General features: G+C 41.5%; 1 protein-coding gene across 1 annotated transcript; it reads right to left on the bottom strand.

Moving 5' to 3' along the window:
* Positions 1 to 941: 941 nt before the first annotated feature.
* Positions 942 to 14,734, bottom strand: LOC115138130 (coronin-1B-like). Its single transcript, XM_029674634.2, has 11 exons — positions 14,271 to 14,734; positions 12,312 to 12,517; positions 10,584 to 10,706; positions 9,814 to 9,943; positions 8,597 to 8,778; positions 6,625 to 6,744; positions 6,279 to 6,383; positions 6,017 to 6,162; positions 5,736 to 5,793; positions 5,192 to 5,518; positions 942 to 3,366 (listed from the first exon to the last, which is right to left on the bottom strand). The coding sequence occupies exons 2-11, from the start codon at positions 12,513 to 12,515 to the stop codon at positions 3,244 to 3,246; spliced, it is 1,518 nt and encodes a 505-aa protein (XP_029530494.1). The 5' UTR covers positions 12,516 to 12,517; positions 14,271 to 14,734; the 3' UTR covers positions 942 to 3,243.
* Positions 14,735 to 25,876: the final 11,142 nt, after the last annotated feature.

Raw genomic sequence — 25,876 nt, 5'->3', positions numbered from 1 at the left:
GTGTAAAGCCTACTAACAAATGCACTGTATGATCTCTTAATGGAGTTTTATTCAATTTCAGCAATAACGTTGTGGGAGGACTACACTTGATGGCCCATTTGTAATGCAGAATTTCATTGAGTTCTTTCCAAAGACTCTAATTTTCTTATTTCCAAAGAAGCCCCCTTCTCTGAGGAACCAATCAGAACAGCCTTAGTAACATGCTTGCTTTACCCTGTATGATAACACAAGATAACCACTGTGTTACACAGTGTATCATAAACATTCATGATCGGTGTTTAATATGAAACTAAATAATTGTACTACTGGTTGTAAACACTGAGTGTACAAAACATTAGGGACACCTTCCTAATATTGAGTTGCACCCCTTTTGCCCTCAGAACAACCTCAATTCACTGGGGCATGGACTCTACAATGTGTCAAAAGCGTTCCACAGGGATGCTGGCCCATGTTTACTCCAGTGCTTCCCACAGTTGTGTCAAGTTGGCTGGATGTCCTTTGGGTGATGGACCATTCTTGACACACGGGAAACTGTTGATAGTGAAAAACCCAGCAGCGTTGCAGTTCTTGACACAGTCGAACCGGTGAGCCTGGCACTTACTACCATACCCCATTCACAGGGACTTATATCTTTTGTCTTCCCCATTCACCTTCTGAATTTCACACGCTCACAATCCATGTCTCAGGTCTTAAAAATCCTTCTTTAATCGGTCTCCTCCCCTTCATCTAAACTGATTGACGTGACAAGGAATCATAGTGTTCTCCTGGATTCACCTAATCAGTCTATGTAACGGAAAGAGCAGGTGTTCCTAATGTTTTGTGTACTCACTTTTCTATTTTTGGCGGGTCAATACACTGCCTTATGAAGTAATTTCAATGAGAGCTAAGACTTCCTGTCATGTGACCTGAGAGGGTTAATAAGTGGCCATTCTACAACCGCAAAAGAGGAAGGACTGTTTATTGGAAGAGTCGCACAGTGGAGTGTCATTTTCATCCCCTATTGGTTCACAACCATACAAAACATGTGTAGTATGACAGTGAATGAATAAATATTAATCTAGTAAATAAATTAATCATGTGATGAGCTTGTTGTGAGCTAGCCTGGTCCCAGACCCATTTGTACCGTCTCGCCAACTCCTGTGGTCGTTGTCGATAATACAGCCAAAAGCAGATCTGGGATAAGGCTAGATATGAACTGTACCCGAGGGCTGCAAAACAGTGAAGTATAAACTGCTTACAAATGCAAAAAAATCTAAATGTAACACAGTGAATATTCTTTTTCAGTTCCATCTAACAGTTGAGCATTGTATGCCCTTTCTTTCCTATCTTCAAATACAAACCACAGCTGCTGCTATATTAGTCTAAGACAGTGGTATTCAAAATCAGTGTCAAATCAGTGTTCATTATTTACCACATTTTTGGGGGTAAGAATATAGATTATTGTATGGGACAATATACAAACCTTTTTGAGAAAGATCATTTGAAAAATACAATTTTATTGGTTAAATGTATTGTGGATGGTTGTGCACGTAAACATCATAATGTACAGATTTTAATGTTGTTATTCGTTTTCGGGGGAGGGTCGTGAGAAATACCTGCGGAAAAAATGGAGTCCCAGCTAAAAAAGTTTGAATACCACTGGTCTAAAATGATTATATTTAGTTCTACTGACTTGGAAAACATCATTCACACAGTAAAAAAAACTCCTCCTCAAATTGAATTGCAACTTTCTTTAGTTCTGTGCCTCATGACAGTCATAGAACTGCTATGATTTAAATTGTATGATATTAAGTTTGTTCTACTGAGAACACATTTTCTGAGGTAACACTTTACTTGAACTCTCTGTCATAAACTGTCATTGGCGTTTACAACACCGTGTGACAAATTATACTGCATGTTGCTAGTCAGTCTGCTTTTGGCTTCACCAAAGGGGGATCATTCACCTAAGACAACTTAAGTTGGAGAGCACAAATTTAGTGTTACCTTCTCTTCGAAGGCAAAAAAATTGAAATACAAATCACACAAGAGATTAACAACATACATGATAGCAATCATTTAAGGTACCTCCAACTCAAGTCCTTCACATCATTTGTAAGAAAAATCCCCATATCAAAATCAACATTATTTGGAAATTGACCAATGTTTTTTCTTTGTATGTTGACATAGGCACCATACAACATAGTTTAATACAATTTACCCAATCGCAATTAACCTGTGCAGTTTTGTAAACAGTATATATCCATTTTAGCATATAGATTTATATTGTTAATACCAATGGTCGGACTTCATCTCTTCAGCTAATCTAGGGTAAAAGATTCCTATGATGGAATGGAAAAAGAATGTATAGATGCATACTTGTACAAACGTATAAGTAGGAATAATAAACTGGAGTATGACGTTTGATATGCATCACGGTTAGCAGCTCTAACTACCCGATTAAACAATCCCTAACGGATTCACAATGTGAGTGCTTCAATGAGAGCAGCAACTGGAAATTACCTGCCTATCTACTTGACAACACTTGTTGAGGGTGTATTCATATTATACAAAATAATGTAGACAGATGTGCCATTTTGTAAATGTGCCAAATTAACATAGACCTTTGTGCCAGTTGTCATACTGTATGGCATAAGGATTCGTGAGTAGGCTACAATTGAATCCTCATGTCTTCAGTTTTGTAGTGATACGCAATATTGGATACTTAAATGTATACACCTTCAAATAGTGTCACCATTAACGCTCCTTAATAAAAAACGGTAACATTTCTTACTGCAGTATGGAAGTCCTATGCAGATTATCCCCCTTCATCCTATATCACCCACTATCCATCTGAATCAGCATCTAAAGAGTTGTAGGGTGCATCTAAATGGTGTTTCCTTCTTTCCTCGTGTCCTCCTCTCTACTCGCCTCCTCCTCAAAATGCATTGGAGAAGGTCCGAGGGTAGGAACCTCTGACCTTTTCCTCCAACGCGTTTTGAGGAGGCGAGGAGAGAGGAGGACACGAGGAAATACAATTGAGATTCACCCGCAGAATCCAATTGGTCTCTGTACACCTTCACTATAATAGTTCACCTTATTCTCGACCCCTCTGTGATTCCCATAGTTTAGTAACTCAGCTACACTTCACTACATCCTCCCACTCGCACAGAGCTTAAGGTACTGTTGTTGATTCTAGTAAGGCTATGGTCTATGGAGTTTTAGTAAGAACACCCTTTGGGTGTTGTGGTGACGCCCCTCTGCCAATCAGACGTCCCCGTCCTCGATGCGGGCCAGCTGCCTCTCCAGCAGCTCGATCCTTTGGCCCTGGGCCAAGACCACCGAACGTATGGCCTTCACCTCCGCTAGCACCTCGCTCAGCACTTCCTCCTGGAGTGGGGAAGAGGGGTGGATGGATAGGGCGAGATGGAGGTTAAGAGGGAGAATGTAGTCACATACAGTAGCAGTCAAAAGTTTGGACAGACATACTCATTCTAGGGTTTTTCATTATTTGTACTATTTTCTACATTGTAGAATAATAGTAAAGACATCAAACTATGAAATCATGTAGTAATCAAAAAAAGTGTTAAACAAATCCATTAAAATATATATATTATTCTAAGTAGCCACCATTTGCACACTCTTGCCATTCTCTAAATCAGCTTCATGAGGTAGTCACCTGGAAATCATTTCAATTAACACGTGTGCCTAGTTAAAAGTTAATGCGTTTGAGACAATCAGTTGTGTTGTGACCAGGTAGGTGTGGTATACAGAAGATAGCCCTATTTGGTAAAAGTCCATATTATGGCAAGAACAGCTCAAATAAGAAAAGAGAAACAACAGTCCATCATTACTTTAAGACATGAAGGTCAGTCAATCTGGAGAACTTTGAAAGTTTCTTCAAGTGCAGTCGCAAAAACCATGAAACACTATGATGAAACTCGCTCTCATGAGGACCGCCACAGGAAAGTAAAACCCAGAGTTACCTCTGCTGCAGAGGATAAATTCATTTGAGTTAACTGCACCTCGATTGCAGCCCAAATAAATGCTTCACAGAGTTCAAGTAACACACATCAACATTAACTGTTCAGAGGAGACTGTGTGAATCAGGCCTTCATGGTCGAATTGTTGCAAAGAAAACACTACTAAAGGACACCAATAAGAAGAAGAGACTTGCTTGGGCCAAGAAACACAGGCAATGGACATCAGACCGGTGGAAATCTGTCCTTTGGTCTGATGAGTCCTAATTTGAGATTTTTGGTTCCAACCGCCGTGTCTTTGTGAGATGCAGAGTAGGTGAACGGATGATCTCCGCATGTGTGGTTCCCACCGTGAAGCATGGAGGAGGAGGTGTGATGGTGCTTTGCTGGTGACACTGTCAGTGATTTATTTAGAATTCAAGGCACACTTAAGCAGCATGGCTACTACAGCATTCTGCAGCGATACCCCATCCCATCTGGTTTGGGCTTAGTGGGACTATCATTTGTTTTTCAACAGGACAATGACCCAACACACGTACAAGCGGTGTAAGGGATATTTGACCAAGAAGGAGAGTGATGGAGTGCTGCAACAGATGACCTGGCCTCCACAATCACCTGACCTCAATCCAATTGAGATGGTTTGGGATGAGTTGGACCACAGAGTGAAGGAAAAGCAGCCAACAAGTGCTAAGCATATGTGGGAACTCCTTTAAGAATGTTGGAAAAGCACTCCTCATAAAGTTGGTTGAGAGAATGCCAAGAGTGTGCAAAGCTGTCATCAAGGCAAAGGGTGGCTACTTTGAAGAATATATAATATATTTGTATTTGTTTAACACTTTTTTGGTTCCTACATGAGTCCATATGTGTTATTTCATAGTTTTGATATCTTCACTATTATTCTACAATGTAGAAAATGTTGAATGAGTAGGTGTGTCCAAACCTTTGACTGGTATTGTACATGATAACATCCTAAATCCACAAGGCACTACACAAGTCTACTCAACACTTTTCTGGCACTTCTATGTCGTACTCATACCTACATCTCTAACCTACATCTCTAACCTCTTCTTCCAAATCGGAAGAAAACAGACCAAAACAGGGAGGGACTGCCTGAACTTGACCAAGAAACTCTCGCTTTTGTTGCAAAACGTTGTCGGTTACAAAACGCTTTGCTACAGTTTGCACTAGTGAATACACCCCTGCTATACCCACCTACACCCAAACTCCATTCTCACCTCTCTTTTCACCCTATCGGATGCGCCTTCTCCTTGATTGACCCTCTGCTGCACCACCCCCACCCCCTCGCACTCCGGCTCCCTGCTTGTTGCGGTGGGCATGGCGGCCTGCTGGGGGACTGGGGGAGAGTCTGTCCCGGAGCCCTGTGACGACAGCTTGGGCTTGTTGCGGAGGGTGTCCCTGTTCTTGGAGGGGGCGCCCACGTAGCCACCGCTCAGAGAGACCAGTAGGGGCGGCGCATCCTGCCCGGCAATCCAGTCCTCGGCCAGAAGGGAGGGCTCCACGCTGGCCGTGTCCGGGTATAGGTCCCCCTGGAACAGGTCTGACTGAGGGGGCAAGAGAGGGAGGGGGTCAGAGGGAGAGCGTTTAAGGTCATTTTCAGTCTAGCTTGACTGGTTCCAATATTCACATTAGCATGCTACTTAGTGTAAAGCAATGTTTTGGGCATGCTAGTAATTGGGGTTCTAGTATGGCTATTTGAACATAGCCTTAGTCATAAATGAAGAAGGCCTTCTGTTTCAAATTGTGTGCATGGCAGCTTACCTTCCGTGGTACCGTCATAGAAATGGGCTCTACTTTCCTTTCGTGCAGTTTGTAGAACCTGCAATGAGAGAGAGAGAGAGAGAGAAATGAAAGAATGAAAGAAAGAGAGTGAATGAATGAATGAATAAAATGAATTATTTACAGTGGGAGGGCATGAAACTAATACAGTGGTACAGTGGGAGGAACATATGAGGTGGAAATGAGGTGTGAAAAAGAGCGCAAAATACACTGAGAAACAATTCAAGTAAAAACCATAAAGACATGCTGAAAAACCTGTTCACCTGGCAATCTCACACTTGTTGACATCCACGCCCCTCTTGCTGAGAAAGCCTGCTCCTCGCTGGGGCTCTTTACTGCTGTACAGGCTGAGGAAGTGGACATAGGGCGATTCGTCCGTCACCTCAAAGTACCGGATGGTGCAGTCCCCCTGAGAGTGATCAACAGATAAACGGAGCTAAACCAAATATCCGGTGGGGAGATCTGATCATATGACACCAGCTGAATTTGTTATTGAAAATGTGGTCGGAAACAGGTGTACTGTACCTTTCCACACAGGTAGACCATGTTGGTGTCAGGGTCATAGTAGGGGAGGAGAACGCCATTACTGGTGTCCATCTCCTGAACTGCCATTGGCTCAGACATATCGCTCTGCAACACACAGATACAATCATTAGAAGATCTGGTGTGTAGCGAACCCCTTAGTGCTGTGTGAGTTGAGTCAACTGAAAATAAACAGGGTTGACCTGACCTGTACTGGCATGATACCTTAGCTCAACCCTCTCCTCTACCATACAGTCAGAGCATCGTTTCTGAGGCGTCAACGTCCCATACACTCCCATAGGACTCTGCAAAGACCTGTTTACAACATGTGTCCATCTAGCCGCCGTACCGTATCCCACAAGGCTAGCTGCCTCTCGCTCATACGGCTGAATCCGGTGGTCAGGATCTTCCCGTCGGAGAGGAACACGGCCCTCATGGGCCTGGTGCCGTCATGGACCTTCTCTTTCACCTGAGACACAGACAACATCACAGGTGTTATAAGGGAGGGTAGAGTCAATGTCAACAAGTCATTCTATGTACAGCCAGTAGACTGTAGTTAATGTAGACTATAGAGTGCATTCGGAAAGTATTCAGACCCCTTGACTTTTTCCACATTGTTACATTACAGCCTTATTCTAAAATGGATTCCATTTTTTTAAAATCCTCAGCAATCTAAACACAATACCCAATAACGACATAGTGAAAACATGTCATAATTTTTTTGCTAATGAATAAAAAATTAAAAACAAATACCTTATTTACATAAGTATTTAGACCCTTTGTTATGAGACTCCAAATTGAGCTCAGGTGCATCCTGATTCCATTGATCAGATGTTTCTACAACTTGTTTGGAGTCCACCTGTGGTAAAATCAATTGATTGGATATGATTTGGAAAGGCACACACCTGTCTATATAAGGTCCCACAGTTGACAGTGCATGTCAGAGCAAAAACCAAGCCATGAGGTCGAAGGAAATGTCCGTAGAGCTCCGAGACAGGATTGTGTCGAGGCACAGATCTGGGAAAGGGTACCAAAAAATGCCTGCAGCATTGAAGGTCCCCAAGAACACAGTGGCCTCCATCATTCTTAAATGGAAAAAGTTTGAAACCACCAAGACTCTTCCTAGAGCTGGCCGCCAGGCCAAACTGAGCAATCGAGGGAGAAGGGCCTTGGTCAGGGAGGTGACCAAGAACCGGATGGTAACTCTGACAGAGCTCTAGAATTCCTCTGTGGTGATGGGAGAACCTTCCATAAGGACAACCATCTCTGCAGTACTCCACCAATCAGGCCTTTATGGTAGAGTGGCCAGACGGAAGCCACTCCTCAGTAAAAGGCACATGACAGCCTGCTTGGAGTTTCCCAAAAGGCACCTAAAGACTCTAAGACCATGAGAAACAAGATTCTCTGGTCTGATGAAAGCAAGATTTAGTTCTTTGGCCTGAATGCCAAGCATTATGTCTGGAGGAAACCTGGCACCATCCCTATGGTGAAGCATGGTTGTGGCAGCATCATGCTGTGGGGGTGTTTTTCAGCGGCAGGGACAGGGAGACTAGTCAGGATTGAGGGAAAGATGAATGGAGCAAAGTACAGAGAGATACTTGATGAAAACCTGCTCCAGAGCGCTCAGGACCTCAGACTGGGACGAAGGTTCACCTTCCAACAGGACAACGACCCTAAGCTTTGGGACAAGTCTCTGAATGTCCTTGAGTGGCCCAGCCAGAGCCAGAGTCAGAGCCCAAACCCAATTAATATCTCTGGAGAGCCTTGAAAATATCTGTGCAGCAACGCTCTCCATCCAACCTGACAGTGTTTGAGAGGATCTGCAGAGAAGAATGGGAGAAACTCCCCAAATATAGGTGTGCAAAGCTTGAAGCGTCATACCCAAGAAGACTCAAGCCTGTAATTGCTGCCAAAAGTACTTCAACAAAGTACTGCGTAAAGGGTCTGAATACCTATGTAAATGTGATATTTCTGTTTTTGCTTTGTCATCATGGGGTATTGTGTTTAGATTGATGAGAAGAAAAAAAACATTTGAATCCATTTTAGAATAAGGCTGTAATACTTTCTGAAGGCACTGTATCAAGTATGCTGTATTTACAAGTGCTGATTAGTTGCAGCCAATTTAGCATGGCAAAGGTCACTTTCTTTCAAAGGAAGGACATTATGTGAATAAGGTGGTGCTTATTTGCCTTGGTCTCCTGTGTGTCATTGAATTTCTCCTTGAAGGATAATAAGGGAAGTTGTATGGTATTTGGTGCTATTAATTTGACTTATTTCAATTCATTTGCATGCGTGTCATTCGTGGGCTAGACAGGAAGCACCTTGAGGACGGTCCCCCGTCGCGGGTCGATGACACGCAGCGCCTTGTCCTTGCACACGGTGCAGATGGCACTGCCCTCCCGGTTCCAGCTCACACTGTAGATCAGGTCTGGGTGGGCATCGGCTATCTGGTACACCAGCTCCCCCGTGCCCACGTCCCACACGCACACCAGGTTGTCACAGCCTGAGAATGAGTGAGTTGCATCAGTCAAAAACAGTTGTGAACACAGAATCTGGGACAGCACAGACAAAACTACGTTCACAGAAGAGGGTTAAAACGAACACTACCAAGCTTATTTTAACAAAACGTCGATCTCAATAAAAGTGGTAAAATCGTTTGTTTTTTAAGAGTTCTCACAATAAATATGTACATGCAAAACATTCAAATATTCAAAAGGATACACAGAGATGTAACATCTAAAAATACAGAGATAAACATACGATTACTGGCACAGACTAAACGTATAGACATACTGTTCTAAGTAACACAGACACGTACATAGACATATCAATTGCTTTTAACTTTTGAAACCTTCCGATGCCCTCTTGAAGGATACTCAGTTTCCCATTGACCTCAACAGCATTCTCCTTTAAACGTGCAGCACATGCTGTTAATTGCAAGGCAGGGATACTCAATTCCTGGCTTGCATAATGCATTGGGAATTGAACGGTCTGTCATGGAACACCTCTCCAGTACGTTTAAAGCTGTCCTTCAACTCTCACTGTTTACCCTGACTGACTACTACATCTTCCCTTTCTCTGGGGGTCCAATGTTTAACACATGGGCGACAAGTACCACACGCTACCATGATTCGTAGCCAAGCTATGTTCCCACATTATCAGCATGTCTATTTGCAGTTGTGACTACATTCAAAACAAAAAATAATTTCCTCTATCTCAGACTAACGGACCTATTATCCATAAAAATCAAAGTCCTAGCATTAGCGGTCTCACATTATCTTGACTGGTGGTGACCGGCGTGTGTCACAATACTATCAATATGTCTAGTCAACCTTTCCTTGCAGCTTAAAGCACACACATTCACTGACATGGGAGGCGTTGCTTGTGAATAGTGACCTGGATAGTCCAAACTGGCAGGCAGACATACACTGCTTGAGGTGAAGACATTGTCCTCTGCCATGTGTTGCCACGAACCAACAGTGCAGACGAAGTCGCTCTATCTGACGTATGACAATGAGGTGCAGATAGATTAAGTTACCTGCAGTTAGGAGGATATTGAAAGCTGTCGGGTGCCAGGCTAGGATTCCCACTCGTTTACTGTGGCCCTCCAGTGTCACCACGGGCTCTGTCATTGGTCCAGTTAGCCCTCCGTCAGGGATTTGCCACACCTTTAATAGACAACGCAACCAATAACAAGGCTTTGTTACAGGAGCATACAGATGACCCTCCCTCCCATTGGCACACATCTGCTGATCTGCAGCATTTTCAACACAGATATGCCCTCTTTTGGAAATTTGGAAATTAACTGATAATCTATGGTAACTTTAGTAATTTATGTCCATGGGTTTCTAGTGGATAGACCATATGCTTCAAGAGAAAATAGCCTAATTAATGAAAAAAGTACCTAATTAACAATGGCACTATTTTCAATGAACTCTGCAACTCTTCCAACTAATGTATATATATATATATATATATATATTTACAACTGCCACCAGTTTGGCACCAAAACATTTACAACAAAGACATAGTCAAATAAATAAAAGTATGTAATATAATATATTTATATAAAGGACGTGAAACACTCATATTTTTCGTGATAATTAAAGACACCAGAGAATCTGAAGTATCAAAAAAGGCCACTAGATATCACCTGATACAATTCCCCAAAACAATTTAAAGTTAACAAACATTCTGGTAGTTTACTAGTAAACTTTAAATGTTTCCAGTAATATACCTTCCCTTTGCAACCCTAGAACTGTTTATGTTTCCTTTTTAGAGGGCAGCTACCTTCATATCACCACCTACCTTTACAGTGCAGTCCTCCGAGGCACTGGCGATGACGTTGTCGTCATGGGGACACCACTGGACATCCAGCACTGGAGCTGCGTGTCCACACACTGTGGGTGTGGCCTGGTCAATTCTGCCACTCTGTGGAAAAGAAGCAGGTGGGCATGGTCATCATCATCTGATTAGCACAAAACCCCAGGTCAGTGGTTTTCAACTGGTGGTCTGTTATTTGAAACAAATATCAGTTGGGAGTATCAATGGTGATATAAGGAATTTTATGTTACTTTTCACAATGCAAATTGTTCATTATAATAATGGGCCTTTCATCTGTTACATTTGTCATAAAATTGCCAGGAATAGGTGGGCACTTTTAGGGTATTAATCCTTATCTTCCATTTGAGAGATTTGATGCCATGGTGTACTGGAGGGTATCTGCAGGCATATGCCAATTATATTTATTTAACTAGGCAAGTCAGTTAAGAACAAATTCTTATTTACAATGGCGGTCTACCCCGGCCAAACCCGGACGATGCAGGGCCAATTGTGCGTCGGCCTATGGGACTCCCAAACACGGCCAGATGCAATTCAGCCTGGATTCGAACCAGGGTCTGTAGTGTCGCCTCTTGCACTGAGATGCAGTGCCTTAGACCGCTGCGCCACTCGGGAGCCCATATACCCACTTATTTTCAGTGGGCATTGCATATACTCACTTCTTAATCCCCACAATGCGTATCAAAGTAGTGTAGTAGAGGTATACGCTGTATCAATTAAAAAGGCTGATGGAACAAATCAGAATGTTTTGCTTAAAATGTTTATAAACAATCATTTCTTCGCATTTTAGGAGCAACAATGTGCACAGGGCTATAGGCCTACACGCGAATGTTCCAAAATGTAATGTGCGGGATAACACAGTTCATGTTTCGCAGATGCGAGCGATTTCATGGACAGAGATGGAAACATCCGTTAGAAATGAAAGTGGGGAGACCTAAAGATGCAATAACTATCATGGGTTGCCTATATGACCAGGATGCCGCCTTTGTCTGCTACACAATGAAAGAAAGTTTAAAGAAAACCAACAGAACATGAGAACGCATATGAGGAAGTGCCTCCATGTTTCTATGATGGGATTTTGGCTATAGGCTCCTTTGAAGCAAAGTAATACATGGCTCATAGCCTATGTCTACCTGGCAGAATGATATGATTTTTTGCATCAATCAAGTGACCATTTGTTTTGAAAACTCCATCTCATGTGCTACAGAAATACTGCAAAACAAGCAACAGTGCTAGGTCCCTGTGCACTTGAATTAAAGGGTAACTACAATCAAAAATCAAAATGTTGTAGATTTTTCCCAGACATCGAAAGTGGTCTCCTGATGTGGTTAAAGCATTTTTATAGACTTCGGACCACCAATTTTGCTGTTTTTCTATTACAACAGTGTGAGAGCAAAACATCTAATCTGAAACCTGACTTCGTTGATTAATCTAAACATAATTTATTGGTTTCAATAGTAGGCCTACTATTAGCCTACTCCCACAGTACAGCATAGGTTGGCCTGACTGAAAGACCAACATGGGATTTATCATTTTAGGTAATTCAGAGTACATGAAACTGTATCTCAAATTATTTCTCATGCAGGGCACCTTTCCTTTGGCTGGGCGGACTGTTTGAAAAATTTGGGGCAAAATTTGAGTGTACCCACTTCTCCAGGAACCCCTGGGTGGATGCTTAAGTGGGCTAGCACAAACCTTGTTGAGTGGCAGAACTAGGAAGGCCCCTCCTCCACCTGATTCGATGACGACTGCGGTGAATTTGGGGTTCACAGCGCAGAGGGGCCCGTCCCATGTGACACGGGACACTCGGACGTCATCGATGCAGTGCTCTGCCTTCCAAGCCTGGGCGAAGACGTGCCTGAACTTGCTCTGTCTGACCACACCTCTTCGGAACGACATGACTGTGGAGAGAGAGATATTGGGAGCGTTCGAGCGGATCACTTTTGTCAATTTGGTGACCATTGTTGGTCACTGCCTTTCAAAGTGTCTTGCATTATGGGGATAAAAATTGTCTGACTTGAACATATATTATCGACTGTATGAACTTTACAAAATGAATGCAATCAAAGGTCATGAACGTGACCAAAGACTGACTGGAACAAACTTTGCCCACAATTCATGCATATGTATAAATGAACGTGATACTGTCTCCCTCTCTCTTACCAATTGATTGTACAATGTAAACATATTTTCAGTTTGGAGGGGTTGGAGACATGTTTATTTCTATATTTTAAAATATTAGTTACCCATAACGCACCGTAAGCAATAACATGACAAATATTTTATCCTCTAACTATGCAGCCCCACTTCACTGGAGATATCTACCACATGAAATGAACACTGACTATAGAAAACATTAGGAAGACCTGGACTTTCCATGACAGATTGACCAGAAGAATGCTATGATCGCTTATTGATGTCACTTGTTAAATCCACTACAATCAGTGTAGATGAAGGGGAGACAGGTTAAAGAAGGATTTTTAAGCCTTGAGATATGGATTGTATGTATGTCATTCAAAGGGAGAATGAAAAAGACAAAAGATGTGCTTTTGAACAGTGTATGGTAGTAGGTGCCAAGCACACCGGTTTGATTGTGTCAAGAACTGCAAAACTGCCTGGTTTTGCACACTCAACAGTTTCCCATGTGTATCAAGAATGGTCCACCACCCAGAGGACATCCAGCCAACTTGATAAGTGTGGGAAGCATTTGAGTCAACATGGACTAGGATCCCTGTGGAATGCTTGACACCTTGTAGAGTCCATGCCCTGACAAATTGAGGCTGTTCTGAGAGCAAGGGGGATGCAACTCAATATTAGGAAGGTGTTCATAATGTTTGGTATACTCCTTGTATATTGAAATAGTCACACACAAGTGGTGGTTAAAAAGTATTTGAATTCTGGTGGGCCTAGTGGGGCTAGTTCTGCAAGTCAGTACTAGGCCAATGAGTTCCTAAAGTGAACCATGGTCTTTCTTTCTTTTAAACCCTATCAGGTCAAAGTACAGGATATGGAACTGACCAACACAAACTTGTTTATTCAGTTAATCAGTAACATTTAATGAATGTTAATACTGGGGAGAAGGAAGCAAGTAAACAGCCAAATTCCCCCATACAATGAGTCAGTCAGTTCTAAAAAGAACAGTCAAGGCTGACTGGACAAGAGGGCATGATCCGCCTGCAGTCAAAACACAAGGGGGGACGGGGTAATTCTATAGGCCTATGCAGGGTGATACCCAATTCTTTACAGTTGACGCTACAGTATAATCTAATAAAGGGTGTTTACATGTTTACATTCCAAAGTAACACATTGATTGTAAATTATAATAACATGACGAAACGTTGGCTTGCATCCAAATCATTTGAATGTAGGAATGCCTGTGGGAGTGGCAGGTGTAGTTTCCAAATAGATTATCTGCACAAGGCACATTATAATCAGCATCAACAAGAATTTAAAAGATGGGACGGAAAATATCCATATAAGGACACAAAATACAACTAAAGGGAGTGAATGTCACAGACGACAAATAACCTAACGTTAAGTAGCCTACATGATCGAGAAGAGGGTCGACAATATGTGGTTCTAAGAGATTATGCAAGGTAAATACATTAGCAAGCTGTTTTACAAAGAGAAGGACATTTTTTTCAATTACTATACCTCGATTTCAGACAACCTCTTAATTGGAAAAGATAAAAAGGCTGAAGCTACACCGTGACAAGAGGAAGCCAATAAAATAATCCGCCACCAGCAGTAACTTAATCCTTTGCTATGTTGGAGAGGCGGCTACACAGCCGACCTACTGCGATGGCAGGAAATAATTGTTGTAGATTAATAAACACAGCCAGGTGATTGATGATTAGAGCTCAAGAAAAATAAACACGCGTAGCGCACAATCCTGATGCAAAATTATTGCCCACCCAGTTGGTTAAAAATTGCGTATCTGTGATGGAATATTTAACCTGAGCAAGCATGTCAAAAGATTCGTAAATGTAGACGAAGACAAGGGAATGGTAACCGCGAATGATGAGCGTGCGACCGAAAAGATGCTGACACTACGCACTCAGTTTTGGAATGATTACTGTTTGGAACAGAAATCCAGACTTCCGCCCTTGGCAGGATATAGTGGAGTTGGCCAGCGAGGAAGAGGCGAAGCGAGAGGGTTTGCTCCGCTCAAAAGCTGTCCATGAAAATAAGACCATGTAGAGAGGATTTTTTTCAATGGAGGTTAATGAGAGAATGTCGAATTTGGTCAACAAAAACATGTATTGCTAATTTCCTACGTGAGGTTTATTTAATGGAATACAAGTTTCGTAATGTTCAGGTTGTTACGAAAGCACTGATAGGATTGGACGCACGTGACATTTCGGCAACAAAAGTACAATAAAATAAACTGTATATCAGTGGTTTCAGCGTATCTGCCATCTCATTGGCTAGAAGGTTCCCACCTGATCCCGTCTCCTCCCGCATGCGTTCCATCTTTGAGGTTATGCATTTCCATTGTTAGAGCGGTCACTCGAGTATCTTGTCAATATAATATAAACTCTTTGATGTATCGTTGAATCCAAAGCATTACCCAACGATTGGACTGCTTGCACTTACACAAAGGCCTACTGTACTAACTCAAATGCATATCAAATGGTGGACATAACGGGTTTGTAAGTGACGTATTCTGTCAACATTTGCATGGCATTACATTATGTCAGCAAAAAAAGCTGTTAAACCGTATGAAGCATACCAGGCCATATATGCACAGTTCTGCTTGTCCCTTGTTGTTTTTCCGGTACGACCCACCCACCACCAGAAGGTGTCTGAAATGCATGACAAGTTAAATTATTATGGGTGTGTGACACATTCTGTCTATATTTGCACATATTTGACAACAGCAAAAAAAAGCTGTGTAATTGACCACGTCAAAGCTGGACATGTATGGGTATACATGCAGGGTTGGGTAGGTTACTTTCTAAATGTAATCCGTTACAGTTACTAGTTACCTATCAACAATTGTAATCAGTAACGTAACTTTTGGATTACCCAAACTCAGTAGTAGTCTGATTACATTTGGTTACTTTTAGATTACTTTCCCCTTAAGAGGCATTAGAAGACAAAAATGTACGTTACCAATTGGACAACATATATTGTAGGATAAATCCATGTTAAAGTTTACATAGCTGGTCATATATGGATGTTAAATGTTACTTTATGGGTTGGTTATGTAGGCTTCTTCTAACCCATCACTTTCTACTACATATAATAATAATATTACATTAAACCAAAGTCTATCAGAATTCCAGTCATTCCAATAAATGTTATACCCCTTGATCTTGAAGAATAGGACCTGTAAATATGGAAGTATATATTAGCCAAATTGTTTTACCTGAGCATGACCCCAAAACTAAGGACTTATTAGCCAGCCCTACTCAGAGTTGAATGATTTTGTTGATATAAAAATTATTAAAAGTATTGTTTTAACCATGTTCTGAGGCTATACAGTGTTTGTTTACATTTACAATGTTTACAAACATTGGAGTAAAACAGGTTAATATTTTGGGTTCTCATGGAGTGTGACAGAACTAAGCTCATGAGGCATTTATATTCTTCAAGAATCAATGGTTATATATAATTTATAAATTCAAAAATGGATGGAGCAACTACAGATTGCCCCTTTAAGTCAATCAAAAGAGTGTACATTTGAGCATGTGTCCATTAGGCCTATGGATTTTTTTTTTTATCATCATGAATTAGATTGAGCAATAAAAGTCCCACTTTTATTCCACATGCTTGGATCCGCACTATGCAGCTGTTGCAAGAGCGCATTTTTCACTGTCTGTCCACTGGTTTCAAAAACAATGATTGATAGGCAGCCTAAAATTCTGGAATTCAACCATTATTGGGTTCAAATACACATTTAGATTTGTGAACAGACATCAACAACAACCACAATCCGTAAGGCGCAAATGGCTACATGTGAGAGCAGCAGTGTGATTCACATCAATGCGCTATGTAGATATCAATAATAAGTGATATCCGTATCGCTGTAGATTACACCACTGCTGTCATCCATGGCGTTTATTCAAATGGGATAATCTTTGGATGCCGACAACAGTCGCACCATTGGAAGACATAGCTTGGACTGTAGCCTACAAAAGCATATTCCTGCTCCTTTCCCGCGATCCATCAAACACATTTGGTGTGTCATCATAGTGGTCTCTGACTTGTGGTCAGACTCGCTCAGGTGGAAGAAACGTAAACTTTTTTATCTTGTGAAATACAATTTTCACATTTTAATATCGCTAAATGATTATGTATTTATTTGTGTGATTATTTGGGCCAAGAAATTATCTTATCCCTTCCAATATCATATCATATGATAATCTTTATGTATTTATCACCCCTAGAAATATGATTGTAATTCCATGCTCATACTAACCACGAGATGGCGATCATGTCCCACAAAGAGAAATAAACTGCTTAAAATAACTTTGGGGAAAAGGGAGTGAGTGGGACAATAGTACAGCTAAAACGATGAGACAGATATTTCACCGGATGTATAAATGTGAAGCATCCGTTTGGCTTTTCCACTCACTACAAAATGGAATATAGAAGCCCACAGTGGCCGGCAGTAGAAGATGGAACGAGATGGATTTTGACCAACATTCTGCACATTTTTTTTTATCGATGAAACTATTCATCTGTATACAGTTTTCGGTTCCCAAAACTGAAATCTGTTATCTAAAGAGTGGACAAAGTTTTGTAGACTTTACCCTTTGCCAACGTTTTAAACATTGCATTGTTTAGGAGTGCCAACAATAATTTAGTTATTGCATACGCGCACTTCACATGGTAGGCGTTCCCTAACGGAAATGTGCAAATATTTTCTAGAACGCGCCAATTGGATCATACCACCCTCATGGAGTCTGTTTCTCACCGTTTGAGCAGACACATGCACATTTGTGGCCTGCTGGAGGTCATTTTGCAGGGCTCTGGCAGTGCTCCTCCTGCTCCTCCTTGCACAAAGGCGGAGGTAGCGGTCCTGCTGCTGGGTTGTTGCCCTCCTACGGCCTCCTCCACGTATCCTGATGTACTGGCCTGTCCCCTGGTAGCGCCTCCATGCTCTGGACACTACGCTGACAGACACAGCAAACCTTCTTGCCACAGCTCGCATTGATGTGCCCTCCTGGATGAGCTGCACTACCTGAGCCACTTGTGTGGGTTGTAGACTCCGTCTCATGCTACCACTAGAGTGAAAGCACCGCCAGCATTCAAAAGTGACCAAAACATCAGCCAGGAAGCATAGGAACTGAGAAGTGGTCTGTGGTCACCACCTGCAGAACCACTCCTTTATTGGGGGTGTCTTGCTAATTGCCTATAATTTCCACCTGTTGTCTATTCCATTTGCACAACAGCATGTGAAATTTATTGTCGATCAGTGTTGCTTCCTAAGTGGACAGTTTGATTTCATAGAAGTGTGATTGACTTGGAGTTACATTGTGTTCCCTTTATTTTTTTGAGCAGTGTGTATATATATATATATATATGTAATGATGACAATTACAACAATACTGAATGAACACTTATTTTAACTTCACATAATACATCAATAAAATCTATTTAGTCTCAAATAAATAATGAAACATGTTCAATTTGGTTTAAATAATACAAAAAACAACGTGTTGGAGAAGAAAGTAAAAGTGCAATATGTGCCATGTAAAAAAGCTAACCTTTAAGTTCCTTGCTCAGAACATATGAAAGCTGGAGGTTCCTTTTAACATGAGTCTTCAATATTCCCAGGTAAGACTTTAAGGTTGTAGTTATTATAGGACTATTTCTCTCTATACCATTTGTATTTCATATAACTTTGACTATTGGATGTTCTAATAGGTACTTTAGTATTGCCAGCCTAATCTCGGGAGTTGATAGGCTTGAAGTAATAAACAGTGCAATGCTTGAAGCACAGTGAAGAGCTGCTGGCAAATGCAGGAAAGTGCAGTTTGAATGAATGCTCACAAGCCTGCTGCTTCCTACCACCGCTCAGTCACTGCTCTATCAAATCATAGACTTAATTATAATAACACACAGAAATACTGTAGGTGATTAATATGGTCAAATCCGGAAACTATCATTTCGAAAACAAAACGTTTATTCTTTCAGTGAAATACGGAACCGTTACATATTTTATCTAATGGGTGGCATCCCTTAGTCTAAATATTGCTGTTACATTGCACAACCTTCAATGTTATGTAATAATTATGTACAATTCTGGCAAATTAATTACGGTCTTTGTTAGGAAGAAATGGTCTTCACACAGTTCGCAACGAGCCAGGCGTCCCAAACTGCTGCATATACCCTGACTCTGCTTACACAGAACGCAAGAGAAGTGACACAATTTCGCTAGTTAAAATAAATTCTTGTTAGCAGGCAATATAAACTAAATATGCAGGTTTAAAAATATATACTTGTGTATTGATTTTAAGAAAGGCATTGATGTTTATGGTTAGGTACACATTGGTTCAACGACGGTGCTTTTTTCGCGAATGCGCTTGTTAAATCACCCGTTTGGCGAAGTAGGCTGTGATTCAATGATAAATTAACAGGCACTGCATCGATTATATGCAACGCAAGACAAGCTAGGTAAACTAGTAATATCATCAACGATGTGTAGTTAACTAGTGATTATGTTAAGATTGATTGTTTTTTATAAGATAAGTTTAATGCTAGCTAGCACCTTACCTTGGCTCCTTGCTGCACTCGCAATCTCCTCGTGTACTGCAATGTAATCGGCCATAATCGGTGTCCAAAAATGCAGATTGTTATGAAAACTTGAAATCGGCCCTAATTAATCGGACATTCCGATTAATCGGTCAACCTCTAATCTGGATAGCGTTGAACCCAGATTTGAACAGAGGGAAGCTCCAGAGGAAACGGCTCTTTCTCGAGGAGCTGGGCTAGTGTTAGTGGAATTCTAAATTCCTATATGTTTTGTAGCCAAAACCAAACCAAATTTGTAGCACTCTTTCTAATTCATTAATGAGTTGTAAGTTAATTAATTATGCATGAAGTAGATCGAGACCAGTCTTAAAAGCCAGGTAACAGCGTTTAATTCAAGAGAGTACTACCACATACACATATTTCCACAGGTTATAAACTGAAAATGACGTCAGCGTTTTCTAAACGTTCTATCTCTTAGAGGCCCTATAGTTTCTCGAGTTTTCGCTCCACGCCTGAAGTCAAGGTCAGTCAGTATAAATCAGCATTCTAGACAGTCTGGAGATAGTCCGTTCCTGCCACCTGGAGATTGTACAAATGAATGAACTAAGGAACAGACCTTCATTGTTACTAAACTCCTGACTACATTATATACAATTGGGAAAGGGAGCAAGAGAGAAAATTCATATGTACAGTACATTATAGCATTTGGACTAGTCAGTTCTGATTGGAATGTATACATAATTAGTCATTTCAACCATAATTTCCTCCAACAGCTAGGCATTGGTAAGACCTCAAATCCATAGGAGGCAACATATCCCAAGGACCCTAGCTTCTGCAGCCATCGTGAGGAGGATGCTGGTTCCTCATCCGCCTGACCCACAGAACCAACAACTCCAATACCGGAAGTAAGTGTGCGTGATGACGTGTGTCTGACTCTCCTACCTCGGCCTGCTGTGTGTGGTGAGTGAGATGTTAGTAAAATTCCTGTACTATGTATTTTCATCATTCTATATTGCAGCCGGTAGCAACAAGAAGAAGCGCTGCGATGTGTTTGGACCCAAGAAGGACAGGAAGACAGTACACATGCGTCAAGTGCAGGAAATACATTTGCAACACACACAAAGTAAAACTCTGTCCCTCATTGTGATGTGTAGACTGGCGTTAATTTGTGTCCAATGGGGCTCATTTATCATTTCCATAAAATACTGTATGTAAATTGTCCTTCCAATTTGTTCAAGTTCAAAGCAATTTCTCTGTAGGTGATGGCTTTGTTATGGAAGGTTTGGGAATCACTTCCATTTTTAGGTGGTTGTAGAATTTAACAGCTCTTTTCTGGATTTTTATAATTAGCGGATATCGGCCTAATTCTGCTCTGCATGTATTATTTGGTGTTGTAAAGTACACAGAGAATATTTTTGCAGAATTCTGCATGCGGAGTCTCAATTTGGTGTTTGTCCCATTTAGTGAATTCTTGGTTGTTGACCGGATCCCAGACCTCACAGCCATGAAGGGCAATGGGTTCTATAACTGACTCAAGTATTTTTTTTAGCCAGATCCTAATTGGTATGTTGAATTTTGTTCCTTTTTCCTTGCCTTGTCTCTCAGATCGTTCACAGCTTTATGGAAGTTACCTCTAGCGCTGATGTTTGGACCAAGGTACAGTGCCTTGCGAAAGTATTCGGCCCCCTTGAACTTTGCGACCTTTTGCCACATTTCAGGCTTCAAACATAAAGATATAAAACTGTATTTTTTTGTGAAGAATCAACAACAAGTGGGACACAATCATGAAGTGGAACGACATTTATTGGATATTTCAAACTTTTTTAACAAATCAAAAACTGAAAAATTGGGCGTGCAAAATTATTCAGCCCCCTTAAATTAATACTTTGTAGCGCCACCTTTTGCTGCGAACACAGCTGTAAGTTGCTTGGGGTATGTCTCTATCAGTTTTGCACATCGAGAGACTGACATTTTTTCCCATTCCTCCTTGCAAAACAGCTCGAGCTCAGTGAGGTTGGATGGAGAGCATTTGTGAACAGCAGTTTTCAGTTCTTTCCACAGATTCTCGATTGGATTCAGGTCTGGACTTTGACTTGGCCATTCTAACACCTGGATATGTTTATTTTTGAACCATTCCATTGTAGATTTTGCTTTATGTTTTGGATCATTGTCTTGTTGGAAGACAAATCTCCGTCCCAGTCTCAGGTCTTTTGCAGACTCCATCAGGTTTTCTTCCAGAATGGTCCTGTATTTGGCTCCATCCATCTTCCCATCAATTTTAACCATCTTCCCTGTCCCTGCTGAAGAAAAGCAGGCCCAAACCATGATGCTGCCACCACCATGTTTGACAGTGGGGATGGTGTGTTCAGGGTGATGAGCTGTGTTGCTTTTACACCAAACATAACGTTTTGCATTGTTGCCAAAAAGTTCTATTTTGGATTCATCTGACCAGAGCACCTTCTTCCACATGTTTGGTGTGTCTCCCAGGTGGCTTGTGGCAAACTTTAAACAACACTTTTTATGGATATCTTTAAGAAATGGCTTTCTTGTTGCCACTCTTCCATAAAGGCCAGATTTGTGTAATATACGACTGATTGTTGTCCTATGGACAGAGTCTCCCACCTCAGCTGTAGATCTCTGCAGTTCATCCAGAGTGATCATGGGCCTCTTGGCTGCATCTCTGATCAGTCTTCTCCTTGTATGAGCTGAAAGTTTAGAGGGACGGCCAGGTCTTGGTAGATTTGCAGTGGTCTGATACTCCTTCCATTTCAATGTTATCGCTTGCACAGTGCTCCTTGGGATGTTTAAAGCTTGGGAAATATTTTTGTATCCAAATCCGGCTTTAAACTTCTTCACAACAGTATCTCAGACCTGCCTGGTGTGTTCCTTGTTCTTCATGATGCTCTCTGCGCTTTTAACGGACCTCTGAGACTATCACAGTGCAGGTGCATTTATACGGAGACTTGATTACACACAGGTGGATTGTATTTATCATCATTAGTCATTTAGGTCAACATTGGATCATTCAGAGATCCTCACTGAACTTCTGGAGAGAGTTTGCTGCACTGAAAGTAAAGGGGCTGAATAATTTTGGATGCCCAATTTTTTACTTTTTGATTTGTTAAAAAAGTTTGAAATATCCAATAAATGTTGTTCCACTTGTTGTTGATTCTTCACAAAAAAATACAGTTTTATATCTTTATGTTTGAAGCCTGAAACGTGGCAAAAGGTCGCAAAGTTCAAGGGGGCCGAATACTTTCGCAAGGCACTGTATGTATAGTTTTTTGTGTGCTCTAGGGCAACAGTGTCTAGATGGAATTTGTATTCGTGGTCCAGGCAACTGGACATGTTTTGGAACACCATTATTTTTGTCTTACTGAGATTTACTGTCAGGGCACAAGTCTGACAAACTGTGTAGAAGATCTAGGTGCTGCTGTAGACCCTCCTTTGGTTGGAGACAGAAGCACCAGATCATCAGCAAACAGTAGACATTTGACTTCAGATTCTAGTAGGGTGAGACCGGGTGCTGCCGACTGTTCTAGTGCCCTCACCAATTTGTTGATTACATGTTGAAGAGGGTGGGGCTTAAGCTGCATCCCTATCTCACCCCCTGGCCCAGTGGAAATAAATGTTTTTTGCCAATTTTAACCGCATACTTGTTTGGGTACATGGATTTTATCAAATGTTATAATGTTTATGTCAGTCGGTTTTGTTCTGTGTGTTGTATTTCTATGTGTTTGGCCTGGTATGGTTCCCAATCAGAGGCAGCTGTCAATCGTTGTCTCTGATTGAGAACCATACTTAGGTAGCCTGTTCCCACCTGTGTTTGTGGGTAGTTGTTTTCTGTTTTGTGTATTGCACCTTGCAGAACTATTTGTTGGTTTTGTTCAAGTGTTTGCATTTATTAAACGTATTATGAATACTTACCACGCTGCCCCTTGGTCTTCTCCTTCTTCCGACAACAGACGTTACAATAGTGAAGGCGTAGGCTTCAGGTTTTCTGGGTTTTTGGTTGGATAGGTTTCTCAATTTCTTATATTTTTTTGCATTCTTCATCAAACCATTTGTCGTTGATTTCCTTAGGTTGTCTGCTTGAAATGTTTCAATTTGAGGGAAGCTGAGAGGTCAAATATACTGTTTAGGTCTTCTACTGCCAAGTTTACACCTTCACTATTACAGTGAAACCTTTTTGTCCAGGAAATTGTCTAGAAGGGATTTAATTTGTTGTTGCCTAATTGTTTTTTGGTAGATTTTCACACTATTTTCCTTCCATCTATAGCATTTCTTAATATTATTCAGTTCCTTTGGATTTGATGCCTTATGATTGATTATACAGTTGAAGTCGGAAGTTTACATACACTTAGGTTGGAGTCATTAAAACTCATTTTTGAACCACTCCACAAATTTCTTGTTAGCAAACTATAGTTTTGGCAAGTAGGTTAGGACATCTACTTTTTGCATGACACAAGGAATTTTTCCAACAATTGTTTACAGAAATTATTTCATAATTCACTATCACAATTCCAGTGGGTCCGAAGTTTACATACACTAAGTTGACTGTGCCTTTAAACCGCTTAGAAAATTACAGAAAATGATGTCATGGCTTTAGAAGCTTTGATAGGCTAATTGACATAATTTGAGTCAATTGGAGGTGTACCTGTGGATGTATGTCAAGGCCTATTTTCAAACTCAGTGCCTCTTTGCTTGACATCATGGGAAAATCAAAAGAAATCAGCCAAGACCTCAGAAACAAATTGTAGACCTCCACAAGCCTGGTTCATCCTTGGGGGCAATTTCCAAACGCCTGAAGGTAGCACGTTCATCTGTACAAACAATAGTACGCAAGTATAAACACCGTGGGACCATGCAGCCGTCATACCGCTTAGGAAGGAGACGCATTCTGTCTCCTAGAGATGAACGTACTTTGGTGTGAAAAGTGCAAATCAATCCCAGAACAACAGCAAAGCACATTGTGAAGATGCTGGAGGAAACAGGTACAGAATTATCTATATCCACAGTAAAACTAGTCCTATATCGACATAACCTGAAAGGCCGCTCAGCAAGGAAGAAGTCACTGGTCCAACACCGCCATAAAAAAGCCAGACTACGGTTTGCAACTGCTCATGGGGACAAAGATCGTACTTTTTGGAGAAATGTCCTCTCGTCTGATGAAACAAAAATAGATCTGTTTGGCCATAACGACCATTGTCATGTTTGGAGGAACAAGGGGGATGCTTGCAAGCCGAAGAACACCATCCCAACCGTGAAGCACGAGGGTGGCAGCATCATGTTGTGGGGGTGCTTTGCTGCAGGAGGGACTGGTGCACTTCACAAAATAGATGGCACCATGAGGAAGGATAATTGTGGATATATTGAAGCAACATCAAGACATCAGTCAGGAAGTTAAAGTTTGGTCGCAAAAGGGTCTTCCAAATGGACAATGACCCCAAGCATACTTCCAAAGTTGTGGCAAAATGGCTTAAGGACAACAAAGTCAAGGTATTGGAGTGGCCATCACAAAGCCCTGACCTCAATCCCATAGAAAATTTGTGGGCAGAACTGAAAAAGCGTGTGCGAGCATGGATGCCTACAAACCTGACTCAGTTACACCAGCTCTGTCAGGAGGAATGGGAATGTGATGAAAAAAATAAAAGTTGAAATGAATCACTCTACTATTATTCTGACATTTCACATTCTTAAAATAAAGTGGTGATCCTAACTGACCTAGGACAGGGATTTTACACCAGGATTAAATGTCAGGAATTGTGAAAATCTGAATTTAAATGTAGTTGGCTAAGGTGTATGTAAACTTCCAACTTCAACTGTAGCTCTGTTCAAGTAGTGTGATTTTGCTGTGATCTGATAAGGCTGTCAGTGGACTGACTGAACGCTCTAAGAGACTTTGGGTTGCGGTCAGTGATAAAGTAGTCTACAGTACTACTGCCAAAAGATGAGCTATAGGTGTACCTACCATAGGAGTCCCCTCGAAGCCCCTCTCTCTCCCCAGCCCGTGTAGCAGAGGCAGGACAGAGGCGTGTGTTAGACGATACAAAGCGGCAGTTGGATTCTTTAGAGAAAGACAACTTCCAGGAAGACCCTCTCTCCTCCCTGCCTCCCACCGGTCCTACCTGCCTTCGGCGAAGGCGACGAACCTGGTGTGTGTTTGTGTGTGAGAAACACCTTTTAGACCTGTCCAGGGCTACTGTGAGGAGTTGTTTGGTGGAGAGCTTTACATACACTTTCCCCCTCTTCTCTCCTTTTTAAAAATGTATTTCTCTCTCGCTCTATTTTCTCCTGCCTCTCTTCCTCCTCCTTCCCGTCTCTAGGTAAGAAGAAGAGGAAAACTAGATGCGATCACTTCAAACAGAGAACTCAAAAACATCCAGACTCTACTAGAAGAGGAGGTAGATAATAGAACTAGGACACCTGTCACGATCGTTATAATGATTGGACCAAGGCGCAGCATGCGTAGCATTCCACATAAATTAATTCATAGAAACTCACCAAACAAGCACAAACGACCCGTGCCACTACTGGTGTGCACACAGGGAACTAAC

This window comes from Oncorhynchus nerka, linkage group LG12, assembly GCF_034236695.1.
Source record: "Oncorhynchus nerka isolate Pitt River linkage group LG12, Oner_Uvic_2.0, whole genome shotgun sequence".
Taxonomy (NCBI): Eukaryota; Metazoa; Chordata; class Actinopteri; order Salmoniformes; family Salmonidae; genus Oncorhynchus; species Oncorhynchus nerka.
The sequence above is the reverse complement of the archived record's forward strand: the minus strand, read 5'-3'. Positions and strand labels throughout refer to the sequence as shown.

What these genes read in the sequence shown, in the direction of transcription:
- LOC115138130 (XM_029674634.2), bottom strand. Translation starts at nt 12,515, where the DNA reads ATGTCGTTCCGAAGAGGTGTGGTCAGACAGAGCAAGTTCAGGCACGTC. An exon ending in AGCTAGCCTTGTGGGATACG is followed by an intron (nt 6,384 to 6,624) that starts GTACGGCGGCTA and finishes TGTGTGTTGCAG; the next exon opens with AGCGATATGTCTGAGCCAAT. An exon ending in TGGTCTACCTGTGTGGAAAG is followed by an intron (nt 6,163 to 6,278) that starts GTACAGTACACC and finishes GATCACTCTCAG; the next exon opens with GGGGACTGCACCATCCGGTA.